This window comes from Heteronotia binoei, chromosome 8 (genome assembly GCF_032191835.1).
Source record: "Heteronotia binoei isolate CCM8104 ecotype False Entrance Well chromosome 8, APGP_CSIRO_Hbin_v1, whole genome shotgun sequence".
NCBI classification, from domain to species: Eukaryota; Metazoa; Chordata; class Lepidosauria; order Squamata; family Gekkonidae; genus Heteronotia; species Heteronotia binoei.
In genome coordinates, this window is record NC_083230.1 from 133,396,968 (window position 1) to 133,421,228 (window position 24,261).

Consider the following 24,261-nt stretch of genomic DNA (forward strand, 5'->3'; position numbering starts at 1 on the left):
CTCTTAGCTGGAGGGCAACACAAGCCGTCTTCTTTGTCTGAGGTCGGCCGTGGCGTGCATCAGAAGGCACATTTCTTTGTGCAGGAGTGTGTGTGTGTTGTGGGGGTGGTCTTCAGTGAACGCCAGACTCTTTAACCAGGGTCGACTCTGACTTGTGCCTGGGACCCTGAAGAGAATTCTGACGTGGCCTCTGTCTGTCTGTCTTGCTTGATCTAGGCAGCCTTCCTCGGGCAGCGTGGACTGGTGGAAGACGACTTCCTCCCCAAGGTGCTGGAGGGCATGGCGTTCGCTGGCTTTGTGACCGAGAGGGGCCCCCCCTACCGGGCAACTGACCTCTTTGACGAGGTGAGAGGATGCCAGAGGCCTGCTGGGTTCTGCTGCTCAGGGGGCCAGGGAGGGGGTGCACTTGCAGGTTGTCCCCCCTGCCCCCCCAGCCGTCTCCTTTCTTTTTCCTAGCTGGTGGCTAATGAAGCCAGACGGATGCAAGCAGATGAAGGGAGCAAGGCCCGGGTTCTGCGCCACATCAAGGAGCTGGCAGAGCAGCTCTACAAGAATGTAGGTGCCACTGGCTGCTGTGGGTGGGTGCCAACGCAGCCTTCCCTTCTGGGGAGGGGATGCTGCTCCTTTCTGCCCTGAATGTGGGGGCGTCTTTGACTGTGTGGCTGCAGGAGAACCCGTACCCCGCCGTGACAATGCACAAAGTGCAGAAGCCTGCCGAGGGCTGCCATTTGCGCCTGCACCAGAGGCCTTTCCCTCGCCTGGATGAGGGGACCATCCAGTGGATCATTGACCAGGCCACAGCCAAGCTCCAGACGGCTCCCCCGGCAGTGAAGGCAGAGAAGAAGTGCATGGTGCCCTCGGGGCCTCCCCTGGGTATGTGGGGTTGCCGGGCAGGACATTCCTCACGTGGGTGGTGAGCCCGAGAATGCCTCCTCCTCCCCCCGTTTTCGTTTGGATTCAGTGGGGCAGTCCCATCTCAGGAAGGGAGGGTTGCCAAGCAAGTGAACAGCCTTTGTGGGACAGGGTGGGGAATGCCCCCGTCTTCCCTTCTGTGCGCTGCTTCGTCCTCTCTTCGCATGCCTTGCAGAGTAGTTCCATCTGTGCTGAGGTGTGGGAGCCCGTGTAGTTCAGGACTGAGAGAACTGGGTTCAAATCCCTGCTCCCCTCTGGTGCTTGCTGGGTGACCTTAGGCCACTTCCACATTTTCAGCCTAACCCACCTCAGTGCTTTGTTGGGGAAGCAAAAAGAAGAAGAGATGGCTATGTCTGCTACCTTGGGGGAAAACAAAGCTTTAAGACCAATGAAGTTTCATTCTGGACACTCTCACGTGCACAGTTGCACACCTGGATCTACCTTGGAGGAAGGGAGGGATAAAAGGGTCCAAAATGGCAGCTGCTCAGCCCAGGTCTGGCGGATACCCTGTCCCAGCAGGGCTTTGTCTCACTGGCTCCAGGGGCGCTCCAGGGGATGGCCTGGGTGGGTCAGTGGAGGAGGGAAAGGAGCTGTGTGGGGAATGACGGGCCTTCTTGTGTTTCTCTCCCCGCCCCCCCCCCCCCGGCTTTTACTAGGTGCCATCATGGAGCGCAATGGCATCGTCTTGGCCAACAGTGCCCGTCGGCTGGAGGTCGTGAGGAACTGCATCACCTATGTCTTTGAGAGCAAGATGCTGGAGGCCAAAAAGGTGAGATTCCCCCCCCTCCCTGCCTTGCTGGGGGCTCCTGGAACGGGCTTTGTGTGCAGAGATGCTGCCTGCCAGCCAGCCAGCTGGCCCCTTGGTCCAGACCCTGCTTCTTGCCAGTATCCGGTCCATCGTTAGAAGGACCCTGGTTTGCAGTGCTGAGTCTTAGTTACCATGGGCTGTAGCTCTGCCATTTTGCTGTTAAGACTGTTACCTGTTAACTGGTTGATGGATCACACCCAAAGAGTGCTTGTGAATGGTTCCTCATCCTCTTGGAGAGGAGGGACAAGTGGAGCCTCAAAGATTATCTGTCCTGGGACCTGTTTTGTTCAACATCTTTGTAAATGATTTGGAGGAAGGAATAGAGGGAATACTTATTGAATTTGCAGAAGATACTAAATTGGGTTGCAAATACTGTAGAAGACAAAGACAGGATACAGGATGATCTTGACAGGCTGGAAAACTGGGCTAAAATAAATGAAATGAATTTTAACTAGGGTAAATGTAAAGTCATGCATTTAGACAGGAAAAATCCAGTGCAGCGCTATAAGATGGGGTGACTTGTCTTAACAGTACAGTGTACAAAAAGGTTTCTTAGTATTCTCTTCTTCCTAGCTGGTGGCTAATGAAGTAGGCCATACATTGGCCATAGTAGGCCATACATTGAACATGAGTCAGTAGTGTGATGCAGTAGCTTAAAAGGCCAATGCGATTTTGGGCTGTATCCGCAGAAGTCTAGTGTCCAGATCATGTGAAGTGATGGTATCGCTTTGCTCTGGTAAGACATCACCTGGAGTCTTGTGTTCAGTTTTTAAGGACATTTTAAGAAGTACATAAAGAAGCTGGAACGTATTCAGAGAAGGTCAAGAAGGTGGTGAGGCGGTGTGGAGACCAAGTCCTACAAGGAAAGGTTGAAGGAGCTGGGGATGTTTAGCCTGGAGAGGAGGCGGCTGAGAGGTGATAGGATCACCATCTTCAAGTACTTGAAGGGCTGTTATATAGAGGATGGGGTGGAGTTTTCTGTTGCCCCAGAAGGTCAGACCAGAACCAAGGGGTTGAAATTAAAAGAGTTTCCAGCTCAGCATTAGGAAGAACTTCCTGACCGTTAGAGCGGTTCCTCAGTGGAACAGGCTTCCTCCTTGGGAGGTGGTGGGCTCTCCTTCCTTAGAGGTTTTTAAGCAGAGGCTAGAGGGCCATCTGCTAGCAAGGCTGATTCTGTGAATTAGGCAGATCATGAGGAGGGCAGAAAGGGTTGCATCGGGGCTTAGCTCTGGCGACGCTTCTTACATGCCCAGGGAAATGCTGATTGCCACTTTGGGGTCAGTCAGCAATTTTTCTCCAGGCCAGATTGGCAAGAGATCATGGAGGTTTTTCCCTCTTCTGGGGATGGAGCCTGCAAGGGTCCCTGGGGAGGCATGTGAATTTCCTGCATTGTTCAGGGGGTTGGGCTAGATGACCCTGGGGGTCGCTTTCAACTTTATGATTCTTCCACACTGCAATCTGCACAACCCTTCACACAATACTCCACAACAAATAGTTTCTAATGTTAGAGATCCAGTGTGACCCAGAGTGGTTAGAGTGTTCAGCTAGGATTGGAGAGCGCTGGGTGGGAGCCCGCCAGTGGAAGCCCTGCTCACTGGTGGCCTCCTTGGGCCCCCCTCCCCCCCCTCTGCCTCACAGGGTGATGGTGAGGGGAAACGAGGAGAGGAGAAAGGCAGCGTATAAATGATGAAACAGAGAATAATTGCACTTTGTCCTAACTGTGCATCAAGTGAAACTGAACTTGCTCCTTCACTCAGTGAGCTGCCCAACATGGAAGCTCCATGTCCACTGTTTATATAAGCCTCCCCCCCATGAAGCTGGGTGGGCCTTGCTGTCAGGGAATGGGGCCCATCGTAATTAAGAGTGTTGAGTGCTCTCTCTCTCTGTCTCTCCCTCTTTTTCTTTACTGGAGCCAAACTGTTCACTGTCTGCAACCCTCCCTTCTCTCAGCTCATTCTGCCATGGGGCTCCTGCCCATAGGCAGAGAGCAGCCCAAGTAATTGAAACCTTGGGATGAATTTGGTGGTGGGGTCAGACCAGTGCATGACATCAGAGTGGACTCCCTGACAACATGGTTCCCAACAGAATTGCTGCTGGAGGGAGGGAGGAAGGGAGGTGTGACCCAGGAAGAAGTGGGCGCTCTCCTCTTCTGGAAGAGGCTGCACCCTCCCTAAAGGAGCAGGTCTCAGGGGCTGTGGTGAACAAGCGGAACCACAGAGGCTCAGCTGCAGAACCTGACCAACATAAAAAACCCCTCTCCGTGTCACACAAAAAACAAATATGCATCTTTTTAAACAGTGTAGACAATTTCATGCGTTTACTAACAAATAATTCTGGACAGTAGTGTTCAGATAGGAATGCTATCTGAAACAGGCATGAAGGTAATTTGTAATGTGCTCAATGAAGAGAAGAGCCGAGGAAGTGAGAAGAAATGTTATATTGTGATACAAAGTGAGATAACAGCAGTTACTTAAAGGCACCACTCACCTACTGAACAATTGTTCAAGGAGACGGTCCCAGGAGGAAGAGTCTTTGGACTCAAAACAATATAGGACCAGTTTTCTATTGTCGCCGGACTTTCATCAGAGCTATCAAAGATTTCAGGTTTTCACGGCTGGTAACATCATTAGGGTTTGTAGAATCTTTCGGGCTCAAGTGCCGTGTTCTACTGGAGAAAGTTTGGAAGGAAAACTTTCTCCAGTAGAACACGGCACTTGAGCCCGAAAGATTCTACAACCCCTAATTTCATCAGACCATTACTTACTTTGGACATTGATCCACGAAACAGCAGGAACAGCGAGTGCTTTGTGCTTTGGAAGGATTTTCTGTTGTATCCAATTTGCTATGTGTTTATCTCTGTGAGGAGCTCCTGTGGAATTGTCTGTGCTGTTTAAAATGATGCATATTTGATTTTTGTGTTACACGGAGAGGGGTCTTCTGTGCTGGTCAGCCTCCAGGTGGAATTGCACCTGCTCTCCAAGCAGCAGAGATCACCTGAGGACAATGGCGCCTGTGGAAGGTGGCCTCTCTGGCCTCCCCCCCAACCACAACCCCAGAGCCTCTTGGTGCTGCTGCTGGGCTCTCAACTTTGAGAGGGGGAAAGATCTTCAGGTCATAATAGATGGCTCATTTGAAGTGCCAATCCAGTGTGCCACAGCAGTGAAAAAGGCAAAGGGATTGAACTAAAACAGCTGGTGAGCAGACCACAGCTGTTTGTGGGCAGGAAGGATCTTGCCACTGTAGTGCATGCCGAGGTAACATCTAGGTTTGGTTACTGCAATGTGTTCTGCATGGGACTGGCCTTGAGGACTGTCTGGAAGGTGCAGTTGGGACGGAATGCTGCGACAAGAATATTAAAAGAGTGGGTCATACCATTTTACTCCAGTCTTGTTCCATCTACACTGGCTCCCAGTTTGCCTCGGGGCCCAATTTAGAGTGCTGGTATTAGCCTTGGAAGCCTATTAAGCTTGGAACCATCATGCAGTAATTGTCAAAGTCAAGGTGCCAGCCGAATCAGAGTCCAAAGGCAGAGTCAAGATTCAGTTGCCAGAGAGCAGAGCCCAGTTCAGAGAGTGGTCCAGAAGGCAGCAATGTCTGGCAGTCCAAGGTCATAGAAAAGAACAAGGAGACCTGGTTTCCAAGTCCAAAGCCAGTTCAAAGGTCACTGGAGAGGAGCAGAATCAGGAGCTGTGGTTGCAGACCCCCCCCCCTCCACGGGGACTTGTTGCTTCCCTTGATTGGCCTTTATGGACATCTGCTGCGAGGCCATTCTTGCAGCCATCTGCTTGGGAGTCGCTCTGCAGCTACTCATCATCAGCCAGCAGCTGGTATTGGGCCAGGAGTTGTGCACTTCGCCTTCTCTCCTGGAGCTGCGTTCCAAGCCTTTGGGATCCACATGTGGCTCGTTCACACATATTGTGCAGGTCAAGGAGGAAAGTGCAGGATTACTCTCAAGTAAGCATTGTTAGCATTGGGACCTCAGTCAGCCTGTGAGTGATGACCCATAGGCAGGTGACCATTTCTGCATGTGTGAAGTGGGGCAGGAGGGGGGAAATAGGCAGGCAGGCAAGCTCTTCTCTGCCACAGAAGTTGCCTGGAATGGGGGAAGAGAGCGCAAGAGCCAAGGGAGCTACTGGAAGGAGGGAGGGACGGAATTAGATAAGGTGGTGCGAGGTTCTCCCTTGGTTTCATAGCTCTTGTGTGTCAAGGCAAAGAGAGCTGCATTATGATGCAAATGGTGGTCAGTGATTTATATAGTACATGTGTGTTTCCATCTCCCAATGATGCCAAAAAGCAATTCCCTAACCTTTCTCTATGCTGGTCTTATGGGAACTGTTATTCCCAGGTGGTGTTCTTAAAAAGTCTCCTTCTAGCATGGTTGTGTTGTAAAGTGCATACATATATTTTTTTCTGTGCAAAGAAAGTACTAAGATTTTTAAAAACAACGCATGTGTAATACTTTTTCAAGTCTTGTGGCTCTCAAACATCTGATGTTTATTCTGTGTGGCTTGTATGCTAAGCAATTTTGGCCACCCCGAAACTGGCCATTTCAGTCATCTTCGGGGACTCCCCTGCCCCCAGCAATGTTCTGAGACTAGGCAGGTGCTGGGTAAAGAGGGGCCGCCTTGCTCGTGGCACCAAAACGCTGGAATTCCCTCCCCAGGAAGATTGGTTTGTCCCCCTCAGTCAGTAGAGTCCATTTTGTTTCATTTGGCAGCCCCTCACTGACTCTTATGGTCTTCTCTTGCTGCTTGTGGATTTCGATGTTTATTTGTTTAAAATACTGTATATATGTTTGTACTTCAGATGCTGTTTTAATGTTTGGAAAGTTTTAATGCTTGCCACCTTGCAGACCCCGAGTTGGGTGGAAAGGCAGCATAAAAATGTTTCAAATAAATGAAGTTTGATTTCTAAAATGTATGCAAAATAAGTCTCTAGAGTGCCTCCATTGCAGCCCAGTGAGTGCTTCTGTGAGGCTTGATGGCCAGCCCCCATTTGCCCCCCTTTGTGCTGAGGGGCTGCCTTTGGCGGGGGTGGGGGGAGAGCTGTGTCCATTTCCTGGTTCTTTTCCGACCCCTGTCTCTGGGCCTGGCAGAAGCAGAGTGACCGAAGTCTTGGGGTTGGTCTCACTGCTGCTGTCCTTGGCCTCCTGCAGCTTCTCCCTGCTGTGCTGAGAGCCATGAAGAGCCGGGCTGCCCGGCAGTGTCTGACTCAGGAGCTGAACCTGCACGTGCAGCAGAACAGAGCCGTGCTCGACCACCAGCAGTTCGACTTCATCGTCCGCATGATGAACTGCTGTTTGCAGGTTTGGGAGGCAGGGAGGGGAGGCATCCCTGTGTGTGTTTGTGGGGGGGGGGGGGGAGGATTACGACTTCATAGAATCACATCACTGGAAGGGGCCATACAGGTCAGATCAGCCTCGAGCAACACTGACAAGTGTTCGTCCAGCCACTGCTGCAAGACCACCAGTGCGGGAGGGGAGCTCCCCACCTCCCTCGGGAACAACTCAGACTGTCAAAATACCCAGCCAGCACCTTCCCGCCCTCTCTTTAAACCCATGACTGGGAACAGGAAGAGCTCCCTGCCCCCTCCTCTAAGGGACAGCCCTTCAAGGGAGCCACCCCGTCCCCCTCTCAGCCTCCTCTTCTCCGGACTGAACATCCCCAAGCCCCTCCTCAGCCTTTCCTCCTTGCAGGGCTTCTTGGTCTCCAGGCCTCTGTCTGGACATGCGGGTTCTCTGACATTCCCTCCCTCCTCTCTGCCCTCAGGACTGCAGTGCCGCGGATGAACACGGGATTGCTGCAGCGCTTCTGCCGCTGGTCACTGCTTTCTGCCGGGTGAGTCCCCCGTGGTCCAGCAGGAGAGATCTGGGTCTGTGTGGAAACTCAGCTGGGCCTCCAGTTGTCTCCTGCGGGGTGCCGGGCTGGATGCTGTGTCCTAGCACAAGGCCTTTTGCTTGCGCCCTCCCCAGAAGCTCAGCCCAGGGATCACACAGTTCGCCTACAGCTGCGTGCAGGAGCACCTGGTGTGGACCAATATCCAGTTCTGGGAAGCGATGTTCTACAGTGATGTGCAGAACCACATCCGGGCTCTGTACCTGGAGGGCAGCGAGGAGGAGAACGGGGCGCAGAAGGTAAGGGGCTGGGCAGGGCTGGCTAGGCTGCCTGAAGGTGCTGCCCCCTGGCTGCAGACTGAGGCTGGTCCTGTTGTCTGACCTGAGCCAGGGAGGAGGGGAGGAGGAAGGCCCAGCTCAGGAACAGTCTGCGCTGGAGATTGCTGCGGAGCAGTGTTGCTACTGGCCGACCCTCAGCCGCGAGAAGCAGCAGGAACTAATCCAGAAGGAGGAGAGCACCGTCTTCAGCCAAGCCATTCACTACGCCAACCGCATGAGCTACCTGCTGCTGCCCCTGGACACCAGCAAGAGCCTCCGGCTGCTGCGGAGCTCAGGCCTGGCTGACGCAGAGAGTGTCAGCAACAGCTTCATCACCAGCAGGTACCTCTGTTGCCACCGGGGGGCGGGGGTGAGCGCTCCCATTAGCGCTTGCCTGAACTGGCTGCAGGATCTTTCAGCCTGCGTTCCAGGAGGAGCGTGTCTGGAATGGGAGCAGAGGCCGTGTGTATCCTGCCTCTTCCCATCTCAGTGGGCCCAAGACAAGCGGCCTGGCAGGGGTTGCCTGCCTCCTGTGACCTTGGGCTGCTGGGCGTCCCCAGGAGGAGCGTGTCTGGAATGGGAGCAGAGGCCGTGTGCATCCTGCCTCTTCCCATCTCAGTGGGTCGCAAGACAAGCGGCCTGGCAGGGGTTGCCTGCCTCCTGTGACCTTGGGCTGCTGGGCGTCCCCAGGAGAAGCGTGTCTGGAATGGGAGCAGAGGCCGTGTGCATCCTGCCTCTTCCCATCTCAGTGGGCCCAAGACAAGCGGCCTGGCAGGGGTTGCCTGCCTCCTGTGACCTTGGGCTGCTGGGCGTCCCCAGGAGGAGCGTGTCTGGAATGGGAGCAGAGGCCGTGTGCATCCTGCCTCTTCCCATCTCAGTGGGCCACAAGACAAGCGGCCTAGCAGGGGTTGCCTGCCTCCTGTGACCTTGGGCTGCTGGGCGTCCCCAGGAGAAGCGTGTCTGGAATGGGAGCAGAGGCCGTGTGCATCCTGCCTCTTCCCATCTCAGTGGGCCACAAGACAAGCGGCCTGGCAGGGGTTGCCTGCCTCCTGTGACCTTGGGCTGCTGGGCATCAGTCCCATTGAGACTGCCCTGGAGGAGGTTCTCTTGGCTCACCCAGGGGAAGTCTGGAGACGAGGAGGGCTTCCTGGGCTTGGCAAGACCTCAAGCTGCCCGCCTCACAGCCCAGTCCTGGAGCAGCCGCTGCCTTGGTGGAGGGGAGGATGGGGGAGGAGTGGGACCAGAAGAGCAAGTGTGCTGGCAGACCAGTGACAGACAGGGAGCCGCAAGGAGCTCATGCTTGTCGCTTCCTCACCAGTATTGCTGGCAGTGTAGCCGACAGCTATGACACGGAGAGCGGCTTTGAGGAGGCTGAAAGCTCTGACGTGGCCAACTATGTGGTACGATTCATCAACCGCTTTGTGGACAAAGTCTGCACGGAAAGTGGCGTCACAAACGAGCATCTCAAGGGGCTGCACGTCATGATCCCAGGTAGGTCCCGGGTGCAGTCAGATTCTCTGAAGATGCCTGTGGAGGGGAATGACTCTTCTGCTGTTGTTGTGGTCCTCCTCCCTCTCCCCAGACATTGTCCAGATGCCCCTGGAGACCCTGGGCAGTGAGGGACCGGGCAGGGTGGGTGGCGGTTCAGATTCTCTGCAAAGACTGCCTTGTGGGGGTGTGGGACTTTTCTGCCATTGTTGTCCTTCCTCTCCCCAGATATTGTCCAGATGCACATTGAGACCCTTGATGCTGTGCACAGAGAGAGCAAGAGGCTGCCCCCAATACAGAAGGTGAGAGTTGGCCTGTTGATGGGAGGCCGTGTTTGCATCCGTGTCAAGGACTGAGGGCACTGAGGTCTCCCTTCCACCCAGTCACTTGGCCCTCTGCATGTGCTGGGGGGGGGGGCTGCATTTCCCCTGGACATGCGCTTCCCTGGGGGAGCCGCTGCATTGCCTGTGGGGTGCAGTGCCTCTGACTCCTACCTTTCTGTGTGCTCTCTTCCCTGTCACTGTCTTGCAGCCCAAGCTACTCCGGCCAAGCTTGTTGATTGGGGAAGAGAGCGTGATGGAGGGCCTTCGGGTGTACCTCATGCCTGACGGGAGGGAAGAAGCTGCCGGGGGGAGCACGGGTGGCCCTGCTCTGCTCCCTGCTGAAGGAGCCGTCTTCCTCACCACCTACCGCATCATTTTCAAGGGCACCCCGACGGACCCGTTAGGTATGGGCCTTCCCTGCTGGAAGGCGCTTGGGAGAGAAGAGAGGGCGGGGGAGGTGGGGTGGGAGCCCTTTGGGCTGGGGGAAGGGGTCTCTGTGTGCTTGGTGGCAATTGCTCTCCCCCCGTATTGCCTGGGGCACTGCTGACACCCCCCTCCTTGTCTTGCCTCGCCCCTTCCCAGCCGGGGAGCAGGTGGTGGTGCGTTCCTTCCCCATTGCCTCCCTGACCAAGGAGGAGAAGACCACGGTCCAAGCCCAGGTGGATCAGTTCATCCAGGAGGGGTGCGCTCAGCTCCAGCTGCGCTCCTGCACATTCCAGGTGAGATGCGAGAGGAAGCGCCCGGCAGGCGGCTGCGGGGGAGAGCGGCACTTGGTCTGTGAAAAGGTCCTTCTGCTCCCCCTCCTCCTCTTCCTGGGCCGGGGATTTTGCTGGGCACCTGGCGGGAGAGACACGCTTGTGCTGTTACTCCACAGTTGCTGCGCATTGCCTTTGATGAGGAGGTGGCCTCTGAGAGTGCGGAGATCTTTAGGAAGCACCTGAGCAAACTGCGCTACCCACAGCACATCTCGGACAGCTTTGCTTTCACAGCGGGCCACGTGACCAAGCAGGCTGTGGCACCCAAGGCCAAGGAGAAGAACCCGTCGCTCAGGTAGGGACAGTCTCTGGGCCGGATGGAGCAGGGCCACTTCTCTCCCCACAAGGGCAGAGCTGGGGAGGGGGTAGGGTTGAGGTACTGGTCCTCCAGAACATCCATGTGAAGAGGAGAAGGTGGGGGGGGGGACTTCAAATTGGACATCTGCCTCCTGTGCTCTGCCCCAGAGCCTGGGCCTACTGAGCCAACACTGGCCAGTGAGGAAGGCCCAGAGTCATGACTGGCTCAGTGTCAGTGGAAAGAGCAAGTTCTTTGCTCAAAGCGCAACCCCCTCTGGTGGGGGTCGCATGCTTGCTCAGGGAGCAGGCTCTCCGCTTGAGTTGCTTTCAGATCCTGACCTGCAAAAGGAAGTGCAGCTCTTTTCTGTGACCTTAGAATCAGAGTTGGAAGGGACCTCCAGGGTCATCCAGTCATGGCTGCAGCCTTTCCTCCCCAGACGTGGTTTGGCCGCAGTTGTCCCTGCTGGGGTGGCTCTTGGCGTATGCTCTGTGTGGGGCTGCCCTGGAAGTGGTCGAGAACCTTCAGCAGCCTGATCCTGAGTCTGCACAGTGCCAGCCACAGAAGAGTGCCACTGGCTCCCCCTTTGCTTCTGCAGTGATCTGTGCTGACGCCACCGCCTTCTCCCCTAGATGCAGTCTTTTGCCCGCATGCACCCACCTTGTGTTAGATGCAGATGTTTTTATAATAACTTTGTCAAGCGCTTACTGACTGACCGAAAGGTTTGAACTGACCTTTCTCCTTCCCAAAGCATGGTGGAAAAACTTTGTTCTGGCCACGATGGTGGGGCACGTGTCCCCTTCTGTGGTGGCACCGGCTTATGCACATGGTCCCTGGTGGTGGAGGCAGCGGCATTTCCTGGAGAAGAGGGGAACAGTTTACCATGTCAGAGCCCCCTTTGGCTTTTGCCTCAGTCTGCCCATGGGATCCTCAGGCTTCAGCTTCCTAGGGTGCCCTCTTCCAGCCAGAAGCCGCCATGACCTTGTAAGCCCGCCTCTTTTCCAGGGCCATCTCCAAGATCCTGGTGAAAAATGCAAAGAAGACCATTGGCCGTCAGTACGTCACCCGCAAGAAATACAACCCCCCTCCCTGGGAGCATCGTGGCACCCAGCAGCAGCAACACTTCCCAGAGGACCAGGAGGACGATGAGATCTCAGGTATATCTGAGCGGGGCTGGGGCAGAGGAGTGCCTCTCTCAGCTACAGGGCTCTGTGAGGAGGAGGAGGCTGGAGAACCAGCATGGCAGTGGTCGCTCGGGGGCCTTGGGCAGGCCCACTCCACCCCACGTGACACACAGGTTATTTACTTGCTCATTTAGATTTCTGACTTGCCCTCTCCGTGGTTTGGGGATTAATATGGAGGAGGGTAGAGCAAGGTTGTCGTGGGCCGCTCTGGGTCCCCATAAGCTACTGAATAAATAACTGTCTGCTGCGTTTGGTCTTGCCAACTGCAGTGTCGGAAGAAGTCGAACGGAGCACTTTGACCCCCTCGGCAGCCACCATCAAGCCTTCGGACAAGATGACCATGAGCCACCTGGTGGAGCGGGCCTGCTGCAGGGACTACCAGCGCTTGGGCTTGGGCACGCTGAGCAACAGCCTCACCCGCTCCAAGAACGAGCCCTTCCGCATCTCCACAGTCAATCGCATGTACGCCGTCTGCCGGAGGTAAGCGGGGCCAGCCCCCAGATGGGATTGTCCTCCTCAGAGCATTCTGGACCAGAGGACCTGGCCTGCGTATCTGACCGTGTTGCCTGGCTTTGTCTTCAGTCAGCCAGATGCTTTGATGGAGCCTCAGTCACGCAGCAGGAAGACAACCGGCTCGGGAAGCTCCCTGTGTGTGCTGTGTGCATAAGAACTTCATTCTGCTGTCCTGAATGGACTGCCTGCTACTGCCCTGGGACCCCTTTTGCTGGGCTCTCAATGTGCCCTGCAGAAGGCAAAGCCATGTGTCTCCCAGGCCAGACTGTCTCTCGTGCAGCGACAGCTCCTGCCTCCTGAGCACAGTCGGCAGTTTCTGGAAAACCTTGTCTCTGGGCTGGGTGGGTGGGGCGTCCCCCTTTCTCTCTCTCTGAGAAGCCTCCCACTGCAGCAGCAGCAAGGCCTGGCTTCTCTGCAGCTCTCTGCCTCGGAGGGCAGGTTTCAGGGAAGAGGAGAGCTGGCCACAGGCAAGGCAGGAGGCAGATCAGCAGCTGATTTCCCCCCCCCCCCTTGCCGAGACTTTGGTGAGCCTCGTTGCTGAGGAGGGAAGCGCTGGATCTCCCAAGCCCTTGACTGCGTCCTCTTGAGCACCGCCTACCAAAACTTGCTTCCTCCTCCTTGGCACCTCAGGGCTGAAACAGTGAATATGTGATTCCAGCTGGCTGTGCTGCTGGTCCTTGAGGGAGGAAGAAAGAACATCAGAGAAGCCATGTTGGATCAGGCCAATGGCCCATTCAGTACAACACTCTGTGTCACAGAAGAACATAAGAGAAGCCATGTTGGATCAGGCCAATGGCCCCTCCAGTCCAACACTCTGTGTCACATAAGAACATAAGAGAAGCCATGTTGGATCAGGCCAATGGCCCCTCCAGTCCAACACTCTGTGTCACATAAGAGAAGCCCTGTTGGATCAGGCCAATGGCCCATCCAGTCCAACACTCTGTGTCACAGAAGAACATAAGAGAAGCCATGTTGGATCAGGCCAATGGCCCCTCCAGTCCAACACTCTGTCACGGCTGGGGCCGGGTCAGGCAAAGTCCAGAGGCAGTCCGAGGTCTGTAGCCAGTAAGCAGGAGGGTCCGAGGCGCCAAATCCGAATCACTGTAGAGGTATCGCAGGTCTGAGGTCCAGAAGCCGAGGTCAGGGAGTCCAGAAGTCCAAAGCCAAAGTCAGGGAGTCAGGAACCAAAGTCAAGCCGGAGTGGATGCTAGAATGTCAGGGAGATGACTAGTTGCTTCCACAAAGCTTCCTCCCAAAGCCCACAGCTATATAGCCCTCTGCTGGCTGTTGCCCGTTTGGGCTAATTGCTGGCTCAGGGAGGCAGCCAGGATCCTGTTACCACTCAAGCATCCTTGCTCTTAGAAGGGCCAGAATCCTCTCAGAACTCAGGGCTCAGGGAGCGTCTTGCTTGTGAGCGTGCCGCCCTCCTCCGATCCCTGAGGTCCTGCCGGAGGCGGGTCACGCACACGAGCCACCCGAGAGGGCGAGGCAGGGGGGCTGGGATCTTCTCCAGCAGGAGGCAGGGGCACTGGTGCAGGTGGCAGGGGCACAGTTTCCTCATCAGACTCAACTTCCTCTGAAGGGTCCCCAGCACCCATGACACTATCCCCCCCCCCAGGGCCCCCCTCCGTCGAGGGACCTGGAAGGTCGGGGTGGTCGTTGTGGAACTGGTGCACCAAGTCCGGGGCATGAAGATTGTCCTCGGGCTCCCAAGACCGGTCTTCTGGGCCGTATCCCTCCCAGTCCACCAGGTACTGGAGGCCTCCACGATGGTACCGGGAGTCCAGGATCTGGCGCACCTCATATTCTTCCTCGTCATCCACCAACACTGGTGGTGGCGGCGGTGGGGAAGGAGTCCGAGCTGGGTCAGGGGGTGCAGCCGGAACAAGGAGGGAGCGATGAAACACGGGGTGAATGCGGAGGTGGGGTGGCAACTGGAGCCTGAAGGCGACGGGGTTTATTTGTTCAACGACGGGGGTAGGGTCCAATGAACCGTGCATCCAGCTTGTGAGACCGACCAGGCCGGTGCAGGTAGCGAGTTGAGAGCCACACCTGATCCCCCGGCTGCACTGGAGGGCCTTCTTGCCTCTTTCGGTCCGCAGCCCGTTTATATGCCTCCTTGGCTTGCTGTAGCTGCTCTCGGAGCAAGTCTTGGCTGGCACGGAGTTCTTGCAGGTAGGCATCGACGGCGGGGACATTCGTGGGTGGTAGGATCGCTGGGAAGAACCGAGGGTGGTACCCGTAGGTTGCAGCAAACGGGGTCATTTGGGTGGATGAATGGACCGCGTTGTTGTATGCAAACTCCGCTAGGGGCAATAGAGTGGTCCAGTCATCCTGCTGGTAACAGGTGTAACAGCGGAGATATTGCTCTAGCGTGGCATTGGTGCGCTCTGTCTGGCCATCTGTCTGTGGGTGGTAGGCCGAGGACAGGTGCACTCGAGTACCCAGGCTGGAATGGAGGGCTTGCCAGAACCGAGAGGAGAACTGAGGGCCCCGATCGGAGATCAGATGGGCTGGGAGTCCATGCAGACGAAAGATGTGTTGCAGGTAAAGCTGGGCTGTCTCCTGAGCTGTGGGGAGTTTCGGGCACGGAACAAAGTGGGCCATCTTGGTAAATAGGTCGACGACCACCCAGATACAAGTCTGACCCTTGGAGTGTGGAAGTTCCGTGATGAAGTCCATCGAGATGGTATCCCAGGGTCCTGGAGATGTGGGCAAGGGCTGCAGCAACCCTGAGGGTTTGGCTGGGATGTCTTTGGCCCGTCGGCAGACGTCACAGGAGCTGACATAGCGGGCAACATCAGCGCGAACTCGTGGCCACCAGAATTCCCTTGTCAGCAAGTGGGTGGTCTTATGCTGTCCAAAGTGCCCGGCGGGTAACGAGTCGTGGGTCAGGCGTAGCACTTCTGCCCGCAAGGGCCCGGGCGGCACATAGAGGCGTTCGCGGTGTAGCAAGAGGCCGCCTCGAGTCGTGAACTCCCCTGTTGGGTCATCTTGGAGAGCCTGGAGGTGTTGCTGGACCCAGGGATCATTGGCCTGGCTAGCCCGAATGTCCTCCACGAGTGCTGGTGAAGTGGAGGTGGCTGCAAATACTGAGGGCGGCAGGATTGGAGCAGCGGGCGCGGTCCTCAGTTGAGGCAGGGGCGTATTCCGGTTTCCGGGAGAGCGCGTCTGCTTTCCGGTTCTGGGTATGGGGGATGTAGGAGATCCGGAAGTCGAAGCGAGAGAAGAATAGGGACCACCGGATCTGGCGCTGGTTGAGACGGCGGGTGGTCTGGAGGTGTTCCAAGTTCCGGTGATCGGTGAGCACTTGAACAGGGTGGCGAGCCCCTTCGAGGTAATGTCGCCAAACCTCAAACGCCGCCTTGATCGCGAGCAACTCCCTCTCCCAGATGGTATAGTTCCTCTCTGCAGCAGTGAGCTGCCGCGAGTAATAGGCGCAGGGCTGTAGTGGCTGGGACGGCTCCTCGCGCTGGGACAGCACTGCTCCCAGGGCCACGTTGGAGGCATCAGCTTCCACCGTAAAGGGAAGCTGGGGGTCGGGGTATCTCAGGAGTGGCCCGGTGGCAAAGCGAGTCTTCAGGGTGGAGAAGGCGTTATCGGCCTCTGGGGACCAGTGGAAGGGTTCTTTGGGGCGGAGTAGTTGAGTCAGGGGTGTGGTCAGGGATGCGTAGGCCGGGATGAATTGCCGATAGTAGTTGGCAAAACCGAGGAACCGCTGCAGGTCTTTGCGATTCTGAGGAGCCTGCCAGGTCAGGACCGCTTCTACTTTTTTCGGGTCCATGAGGATCCCCTGCGGTGACACGATGTGCCCAAGGAACTCGACGGAGCGCAGGTCGAAGTCGCACTTCTCCAGCTTGGCGTAGAGACCATGGGCTCGTAGGCGCTGCAGGACCTGGCGGACGTGCTCGGCGTGCTGGGCAGGATTGCGGGAGTAAATTAGGATGTCATCCAGGTATATGATCGCGAAGCGGTCGAGCAGGTCCCGGAATATGTCATTCATGAACCTCTGGAAGACAGCGGGGGCATTGGTCAGTCCGAAGGGCATTACCAGGTGCTCGTACTGCCCGTATCGGGTCCCAAACGCGGTCTTCCATTCGTCTCCGGGCCGTATGCGCACCAAATTGTACGCTCCACGGAGGTCCAGCTTGGTGTAGATTTGGGCCCCCTTTAGGCGATCCAAGAGTTCAGGGATCAGTGGTAGAGGGTACCGGTCGCGGATGGTGATCTTGTTCAGGGCCCGGTAGTCATTGCACAGCCGGAGCTCCCCACTTTTCTTCTTCACGAAGAGCACTGGAGCAGATAGGGGAGAGGTTGAGGGTCGGATGAATCCGCGTTTCAGGTTCTTGTCCAGGAAGTCTCGCAGAGCTGCCAACTCCGGCTCCGACATTGGGTACAGACGCCCCACCGGGAGTGGTGCCCCAGGTACCAAATCAATGGCACAGTCGTAGGGCCGGTGAGGGGGAAGCTGATCAGCTCCTGTCTCTTCAAAGACATCAGCAAAGTCCACATACTTCTGAGGGAGCTGAGGACCACCACTCGGGATGCCAGCTGCTAGAGTGGTGGGAGGAGTCAGATGGGGGCATGGGTCTCGGAAGCGTAGTTCCTGCTGGGCCCAGTCCACGATGGGGTTGTGCAGCTTCAGCCAGGAAAGGCCTAGAATCAGCGGGAAGCGAGGCATGCGGGCGACATCAAACCGCAGCTGTTCTTGGTGCTGCTGGACGTGGAAGGTGATGGGACAGGTCTCCTGGGTGACGGGGCCAGAACGGAGGAGGCGCCCGTCAATAGCCTCCACCAGTGACGGAATCCCTTTTGTCTGCACAGGGATCTGGTGCTGCTTCACAAAGGCGGCATCTATAAAACAGTGGGCCGCTCCCGAGTCCAGCATGGCATACACGAACAGCCAGCGTTCGTCAGGCAGACGGAGTTTGACTGGTAGCAGGAATGGCCCTGGGGTATCAGCCCGCTGTTCGGAGGACCCAGCTAGTCGCCCCAGGCTGGGGGGTCCACTTACGCCTGGGGCTGCCCTTTTGGCGGCGGTGGCAGCGAAGGTCCAGGTATCCGATGCTTAGCAGGGCAGCCAGAGGCATAGTGGCCTGCCGTGCCGCAGTAGAGGCACAGATTCTGCGTGCGGCGTCTGGTCTTTTCCTCTGGGGTCAGGCGGGGTCGAGCAGCTCCAAGCTGCATAGGCTCGTCCTTGGTGCTGGTACTAGCTGGGGACGGGCGAGGAGCCAGGTAGCACGGCGCAGGGAGCTGGCGCCCTCTGGTCTTGGCTTGGCGGCGACTTTCCAGGCGGCCATCGATGCGGAGGCAGAGGGTGATAAGTTCTTGGAGCGTGGGTGGCTGCTCCACCCTGGCCAGTTCATCCAGGACCTCCTCTGCCAACCCCTCAGTAAACTGGTCCATCTGGGCAGCCTCATTCCACGCCAAGTCCTGGGTCAGGAGCTTGAATTCAGTGGCATATTGAGCCACCGAGGAGTTGCCTTGTTTCAGTGCCCTGATCTTCCGGTTAGCTGTGGCTGCTTGGACTGGGTTTGAGAAAGCAGCAGACAGGTGGGCCTCAAACCCCTGGTAATCAGTCAGTAGGGGAGAGGACGCGACCAGTAAGGGTGTGGCCCATTTGGCCGCCTGCCCCTTTAACAGACTGATGACGAAACACACCTTGGTTTTGTCATTGAGGAAGTCCCGTGCTCTCAGTTCAAAGTACAGCCGACACTGTGCTAGGAAGGCAGGAAATTCTTCCACGGCACCCCCAAATCTGTCAGGTGGGGGAACTGGGCACTTGGCTGGAGCACTGGCAGCAGGTTGTTGCTGCAAGTGCACTACTGCCTGTGTTAGCTGCTGTACCTGGGCTTGGAGCGCAGCCAGTAGTTCTGTGGTTTCACTTGCTTCAGCATCCATCCTGTGGAGTGGGTGTTTGTCGGTGGAAGCAATCTGTCACGGCTGGGGCCGGGTCAGGCAAAGTCCAGAGGCAGTCCGAGGTCTGTAGCCAGTAAGCAGGAGGGTCCGAGGCGCCAAATCCGAATCACTGTAGAGGTATCGCAGGTCTGAGGTCCAGAAGCCGAGGTCAGGGAGTCCAGAAGTCCAAAGCCAAAGTCAGGGAGTCAGGAACCAAAGTCAAGCCGGAGTGGATGCTAGAATGTCAGGGAGATGACTAGTTGCTTCCACAAAGCTTCCTCCCAAAGCCCACAGCTATATAGCCCTCTGCTGGCTGTTGCCCGTTTGGGCTAATTGCTGGCTCAGGGAGGCAGCCAGGATCCTGTTACCACTCAAGCATCCTTGCTCTTAGAAGGGCCAGAATCCTCTCAGAACTCAGGGCTCAGGGAGCGTCTTGCTTGTGAGCGTGCCGCCCTCCTCCGATCCCTGAGGTCCTGCCGGAGGCGGTCACGCACACGAGCCACCCGAGAGGGCGAGGCAGGGGGGCTGGGATCTTCTCCAGCAGGAGGCAGGGGCACTGGTGCAGGTGGCAGGGGCACAGTTTCCTCATCAGACTCAACTTCCTCTGAAGGGTCCCCAGCACCCATGACACACTCTGTGTCACATAAGAGAAGCCATGTTGGATCAGGCTAATGGCCCCTCCAGTCCAACACTCTGTGTCACATAAGAACATAAGAGAAGCCATGTTGGATCAGGCCAATGGCCCATCCAGTCCAACACTCTGTGTCACAGAAGAACATAAGAGAAGCCATGTTGGATCAGGCCAATGGCCCATCCAGTCCAACACTCTGTGTCACATAAGAACATAAGAGAAGCCATGTTGGATCAGGCCAGTGGCCCATTCAGTACAACACTCTGCATCACACAGTGGCCAAAAAACACAGGCACCATCAGGAGGTCCATCAGTGGGGCTAGAAGCCCTCCCACTGTTGCCCCCCCAAGCACTAAGAATACAGAGCATTACTGCCCCAGACATAAGAACATCAGAGAAGCCATGTTGGATCAGGCCAGTGGCCCCTTCAGTACAACACTGTGTCACACAGTGGCCAAAAAAACCCAGGCACCATCAGGAGGTCCATCAGTAGGGCTAGAAGCCCTTCCACTGCCCCCCCCAAGCACCAAGAATACAGTGCATCACTGCCCCAGACGCATAAGAACATCAGAGAAGCCATGTTGGATCAGGCCAGTGGCCCATTCAGTCCAACACTCTGTGTCACAGAAGAACATAAGAGAAGCCCTGTTGGATCAGGCCAGTGGTCTCTTCAGTACAACACTCTGTGTCACACAGTGGCCAAAAAACCCTCTGCACACCCTGCAGCTCCATGAGGGGAAGAACCAGCAGCCTGGGAGGGGTGGGGTGTGCGTGTGAATTCAGGGGGACTCTGCAGAAGTACTCTGGGTGTTGTCAAGTCCTATGGAGTTCACAGCTATCAACACCCTCCTTTGTTGGCAAAAGAGCTTTATTGAAATACTGAGACACTTCAGGCAAGAAGCTTCTTGCAAAAACTGAAGAGGGCGGACAAATGGCCTCTACATGTACCTTGGGATGACTGTTATACCTTTCAAAATATTAGGTGCCAAAATGCGGTTCCCACCCCCCACCCCCCAGTTCGTTCCCACCAGCCCCAGGAAAGCAGGTGCAAGCATATCACAAGAAGCAGACACTTGACCTTGGCCTGCTGGAGCTTGGTTGGGAAACACTTGTGCTCGTTACAAATAGAGGTAGCAGGAGAGCAGCATCCTCAAGGTTGCTACCGGTCAGCAAACAAGGACCCATAATGGCCAGAGGAGCTCTTGACAGGTATCTCGTGGTGGAAGAGGCCATGTGGGACTTGGGGATGAATGGGGGGAGGGCCGCATCCTGCAGCTGCATGTGAGCACCTCTGCCCGTTGGCAGGTGAGTTTTTCCCGCCTTCATGCCCCCTCCCCCCCCCCCACCTGTGGCTTGTCTCCCTGCAGTTATCCAGGACTGCTGATCGTTCCTCAGAGCATCCAGGACAACACCATCCAGCGGATCTCACGCTGCTACCGCCAGAGCCGCTTCCCTGTGGTGTGCTGGCGCAGTTCCCGCACCAAGGCAGTGCTTCTGCGCTCCGGTGGGCTGCACGGCAAAGGGGTGGTGGGCCTCTTCAAGGCGCAGAATGCTCCAGCTCCAGGTACCCAGTCAGGGGGAGGCAGCGGTGGCTACTCCAAACGGGGCTTCCTCCCAGCAGGGCCTTGCTGAGGATGTCCCCACTCTGTTCTCTGCCTCTCTGCAGGCCCGTCGCAAGCCGATTCCACCAGCCTGGAGCAAGAGAAGTACCTGCAGGCAGTCATCAACTCCATGCCCCACTATTCAGAGGCTGGCAGCCGCAACACACTCAGCGGTTTCCCCTCTGCCCAGATGAGCAGCTCAGGTAAGAGTCCAGGTGACCTGGGCTGGTGAGGGGGGAGCGTCAGTCTGGGCCACAGTGCCTCCGGAGGAGGAGCATCCTCCAGCAGGTGAGTCTGGCGTCATGTCTCCACCCCACCCAAGCGGCAGCAGCAGTTCAGTCTTCCTTTCACAACCCACTCAGCATTTGCACCCTCACTCATTATCTGTGTGGACCGGGGGTGGGGGCCCTGGTGGCTCAGTTGGAGGAGAGCACCTGCTTGGCATGCGGAAGGCCTCGGGCTCAGTCCCTGGAAGCACCTTTGGCTGAAGGGACAGGTAGGATGGGAGGGGAGGGGAGGGGGGAGACCACCCTGTGCCTGAGAGCCTGCATAGGCAAGGCTGGCCTGGCTCAGCCCACTCTGCTTCTGCTCCCCCCTCAGGCTCTGGCTTCTGTAGGTCCACTGCTGCCGCCTCCTGAATGGGGTGGGGGGGAGGGCAGGGCAGCATCTGAGCCACGTCCTTGCTTCCTGGCCTGCAGCCCGGGGGTCAGTGGCCATTGCTTTCCCCCGATGTTCTGTTGGTGCTACAGATTCTTCTGAGAAGCGGCAGCCCAAGCTGGGATCCCTTATGAAGCAGGTGATGGGAGGGAAGGACGGAGGGCCCGGCACTATTAGCCGTGGAGGTGAGATGTGTTTGGCCGCCGCTGCTGCTGGTAGAACCTTTGCTTCTTCTCAGGGGCAGGGCTGATTCTCCTTGGGGAAGGGGGTGGGTGGGACCAGGGTCTGTCCATCCATCTTGTCTGCACATCCTTCATGCCACCCCTGCATTCGTCAGAGTGAGCCGTGCCATCGCTGCCTCTCCATCATCCTGTCCTCTCTCAGCACTAGGTCACCGAGCTAGGGTCATTACTCTCTCCAGCCCCAGGAGCCCACCAGCAAAGGGACGTGACTCCCCCCGAGGTACTGTGAGGGCTCCCGAGACACTAACCCTGGTGCCCATGTGACAGTCACACCGCTAACCCCCCCCCCCCCGAACCACCCGGCAGGCAGGCAGATGGACTAACCCCCCACTTTGCGCTAACCATTCTGCAGCCTCACCGCATGCCCCTGCCTGGGTTTGGTTTGGTCTGCCTCTCGGCCCCTCTTAGGTAAGGACGGCTGGGCCGGCTGTGCTTTCCCAGCTTGCCATGAAAAAAGAAGGGGGTGGGGCCAGAGGCTGCTGGTACTCCGCTCTGCAGGGCTCGGGAGGGGATCTGGAGTCGTGGGGTCTGCAGGGAGCGGCTGCCCCTCTTCCGTGCCTGAGTCAGTCTTCCGTCCCTCACAGGCAAGTGGGGCAGCATCCGAGCCAGCGGGGCGCGCGTGAGCAGCTACGCCCTCAACATGGAGATTGGCTCCCGCTTGGCGGGGAAGGAACTCCTGAGCACCCAGCCCAACGGGTCCCCCTCTGCCGAGGCCAGCACCTTTCTGCGCCAGCACCGGGCTTCCCTGTACATCATCGGAGATAAATCCCAGCTCAGGGTACTGTTCTCTCGGGCAGAGAGCGCAGGCAGGGCCAAGCCTTGCAAGCAGCACACTGCTGGGGGTGGGGGGAAGGCCGTGGGACTAAAGCTGCCCCTCCTGTTTCCACCACCCACAAATGCAGGGGGTGAAGCCAGACCCATTGCAGCACTGGGAGGTGGTGCCCATCGAGGTGTTTGAAGCCCGGCAGGTCAAGACCAGCTTCAAGAAGCTCATGAAGGCCTGCGTGCCCAGCAGCCCAACGGCAGAGCCGGGCGTGGCCTACCTGCGCTCCCTGGAGGAGTCGGAGTGGCTGGTGCAGGTCAGTCTTCACAGGCCTCTGTCCTGCTGCTTGGTCTTGGTGCCCTGGTGGGTGCCTGCTTCTTCCAGTGGATGCACACGGCCTTCCACACTTGGTCACAAGCACCTCCCTGTCTCCTGGGGGAGACTTGCGGAGGGGGCGAGCAAGCCTGCCTGCCACACACTGGCCTGGTGGCTTCCACCACTGACAAGTCTTCTCGGCTGGATCCCAGGTAGCTCTCTCCCTCTCCCTCATCCTATCTTCCTTGGCAGATCCACAAGATCCTGCAAATTTCTGTGTTGGTGGTGGAGCTGCTGGACACGGGTTCCTCGGTGCTGGTCAGCCTGGAGGACGGCTGGGACATCACTACCCAGGTGCGTCTTGGACACCTCCATCCCCCCCCGCCCCCTGTGGTGGGTTTCCCCCAGAGGTGAACGCTGATGACCCCCCCATCCCCCGGCAGGTGGTGTCTCTTGTGCAGCTGCTCTCGGATCCTTATTACCGCACCATGGAGGGGTTCCGGCTTCTGATTGAGAAGGAGTGGCTATCCTTTGGGCACCGGTTCAGCCATCGAGGGGCGCAGACCCTAGCTAGCCAGAGCAGCGGCTTCACACCCGTCTTCCTGCAGTTCCTGGATTGTGTCCACCAGGTGAGAACCAGTCCGAGCGACAGCTGCGATGCCGGAAATCCTGGCTGCACCAGGAGCGTCTCCCGGCTCCACCAGGAGCGTCTCCCGGCTCCACCAGGAGTGTCTCCCGGCTCCACCAGGAGCGTCTCTCGGCTCCACCAGGAGCGTCTCTCACACCTGTCTCTTCCCCGCAGATCCACTTGCAGTTCCCCTTGGAGTTCGAGTTCAGCCAGTACTACCTGAAGTTCCTCAGCTACCATGCTGTGTCTGCTCGTTTCCGCACTTTCCTGCTGGACTCTGACTACGAGCGGCTGGAGCTGGGTAAGGCCCCACTTGGGTGAGGGCTGGGATTGGGCGGCTCCGGAGGTGGCGGCAGCATGACCCCCGGCGTCTGGTCCCTCTTGACAGGCCTCCTGTATGAAGAGAAAGGGGACCGGAAAGGATCCTCCCAGCTCTTCAGATCCGTTTGGGACTACATTGACCGCCTGAACAAGAAGACGCCGGTCTTCTTCAATTACTTGTATGCTCCTGAGGACGGGGAGGTGAGCTTGAGCTGCAGTGGCCAGAGAGGAGGAGGTGGGGCTCTGCTGGACACTTCTGGGTTGGTTCTGCCAGCAGCTGGGGGTCAGGGCTCAGACACACACCCTTCCTTTCATTTCCTGTTTACCTTGAGAACCTTGGTTCTCTTAGCTCATCCGGCAGCTATTCAGCAGAGGGTGCTGGCATTGGGCAGCAGTGTGTTACCAATAGCGCGCCAGATTTTTTGGCACCAGGTTACATCATAGCTCCAGCAGCCTACCTTATGTCCCTGGAGTCTTCTACTCATCAAAGAACCCTTTCTCTAGCTAGATGGCATTTACTCCCTTCGGCAGTGCTGGAAGGAAGGTCTAGAAAGACTCCTTTGTTAGAAAGGGGCTGCCCCTGTGGTGCTGGCGTAGTAGAAGCAGCTGGGCATGTTTTGTTCTCTTGTCAGTTTTACCAGGAAAGACGTGCTAAGTTTATTCTCCCTCTGGTCAGGAGACTGAGCTTTTAAGGAAGCCTCTCATGGGCCTTCAGGTGCCAACTGCAGCTTCTTGTGCAGGGTTTTTTGCTGCTGCCTGTAAAGCTCACAAGGATA

At 57.0% G+C, this 24,261-nt stretch overlaps 1 protein-coding gene across 1 annotated transcript in view; it reads left to right on the plus strand.

Moving 5' to 3' along the window:
- SBF1 (SET binding factor 1) overlaps positions 1-24,261 on the plus strand; it is an 84,148-nt gene that overhangs the window by 54,495 nt on the left and 5,392 nt on the right. Inside the window, exons 13-37 of the mRNA XM_060244536.1 lie at positions 217-345; positions 457-555; positions 669-873; positions 1,569-1,681; positions 6,876-7,025; positions 7,489-7,557; positions 7,692-7,853; positions 7,975-8,213; positions 9,190-9,362; positions 9,588-9,661; positions 9,891-10,086; positions 10,265-10,401; positions 10,557-10,732; positions 11,738-11,889; positions 12,186-12,396; positions 20,326-20,522; positions 20,625-20,762; positions 21,309-21,401; positions 21,601-21,678; positions 22,043-22,236; positions 22,361-22,537; positions 22,789-22,890; positions 22,980-23,165; positions 23,339-23,465; positions 23,553-23,686. Of these exons, the coding sequence (XP_060100519.1) occupies positions 217-345; positions 457-555; positions 669-873; positions 1,569-1,681; positions 6,876-7,025; positions 7,489-7,557; positions 7,692-7,853; positions 7,975-8,213; positions 9,190-9,362; positions 9,588-9,661; positions 9,891-10,086; positions 10,265-10,401; positions 10,557-10,732; positions 11,738-11,889; positions 12,186-12,396; positions 20,326-20,522; positions 20,625-20,762; positions 21,309-21,401; positions 21,601-21,678; positions 22,043-22,236; positions 22,361-22,537; positions 22,789-22,890; positions 22,980-23,165; positions 23,339-23,465; positions 23,553-23,686 (3,711 nt within the window). The remainder of the gene's footprint in view (positions 1-216; positions 346-456; positions 556-668; positions 874-1,568; positions 1,682-6,875; positions 7,026-7,488; positions 7,558-7,691; positions 7,854-7,974; positions 8,214-9,189; positions 9,363-9,587; positions 9,662-9,890; positions 10,087-10,264; positions 10,402-10,556; positions 10,733-11,737; positions 11,890-12,185; positions 12,397-20,325; positions 20,523-20,624; positions 20,763-21,308; positions 21,402-21,600; positions 21,679-22,042; positions 22,237-22,360; positions 22,538-22,788; positions 22,891-22,979; positions 23,166-23,338; positions 23,466-23,552; positions 23,687-24,261) is intronic.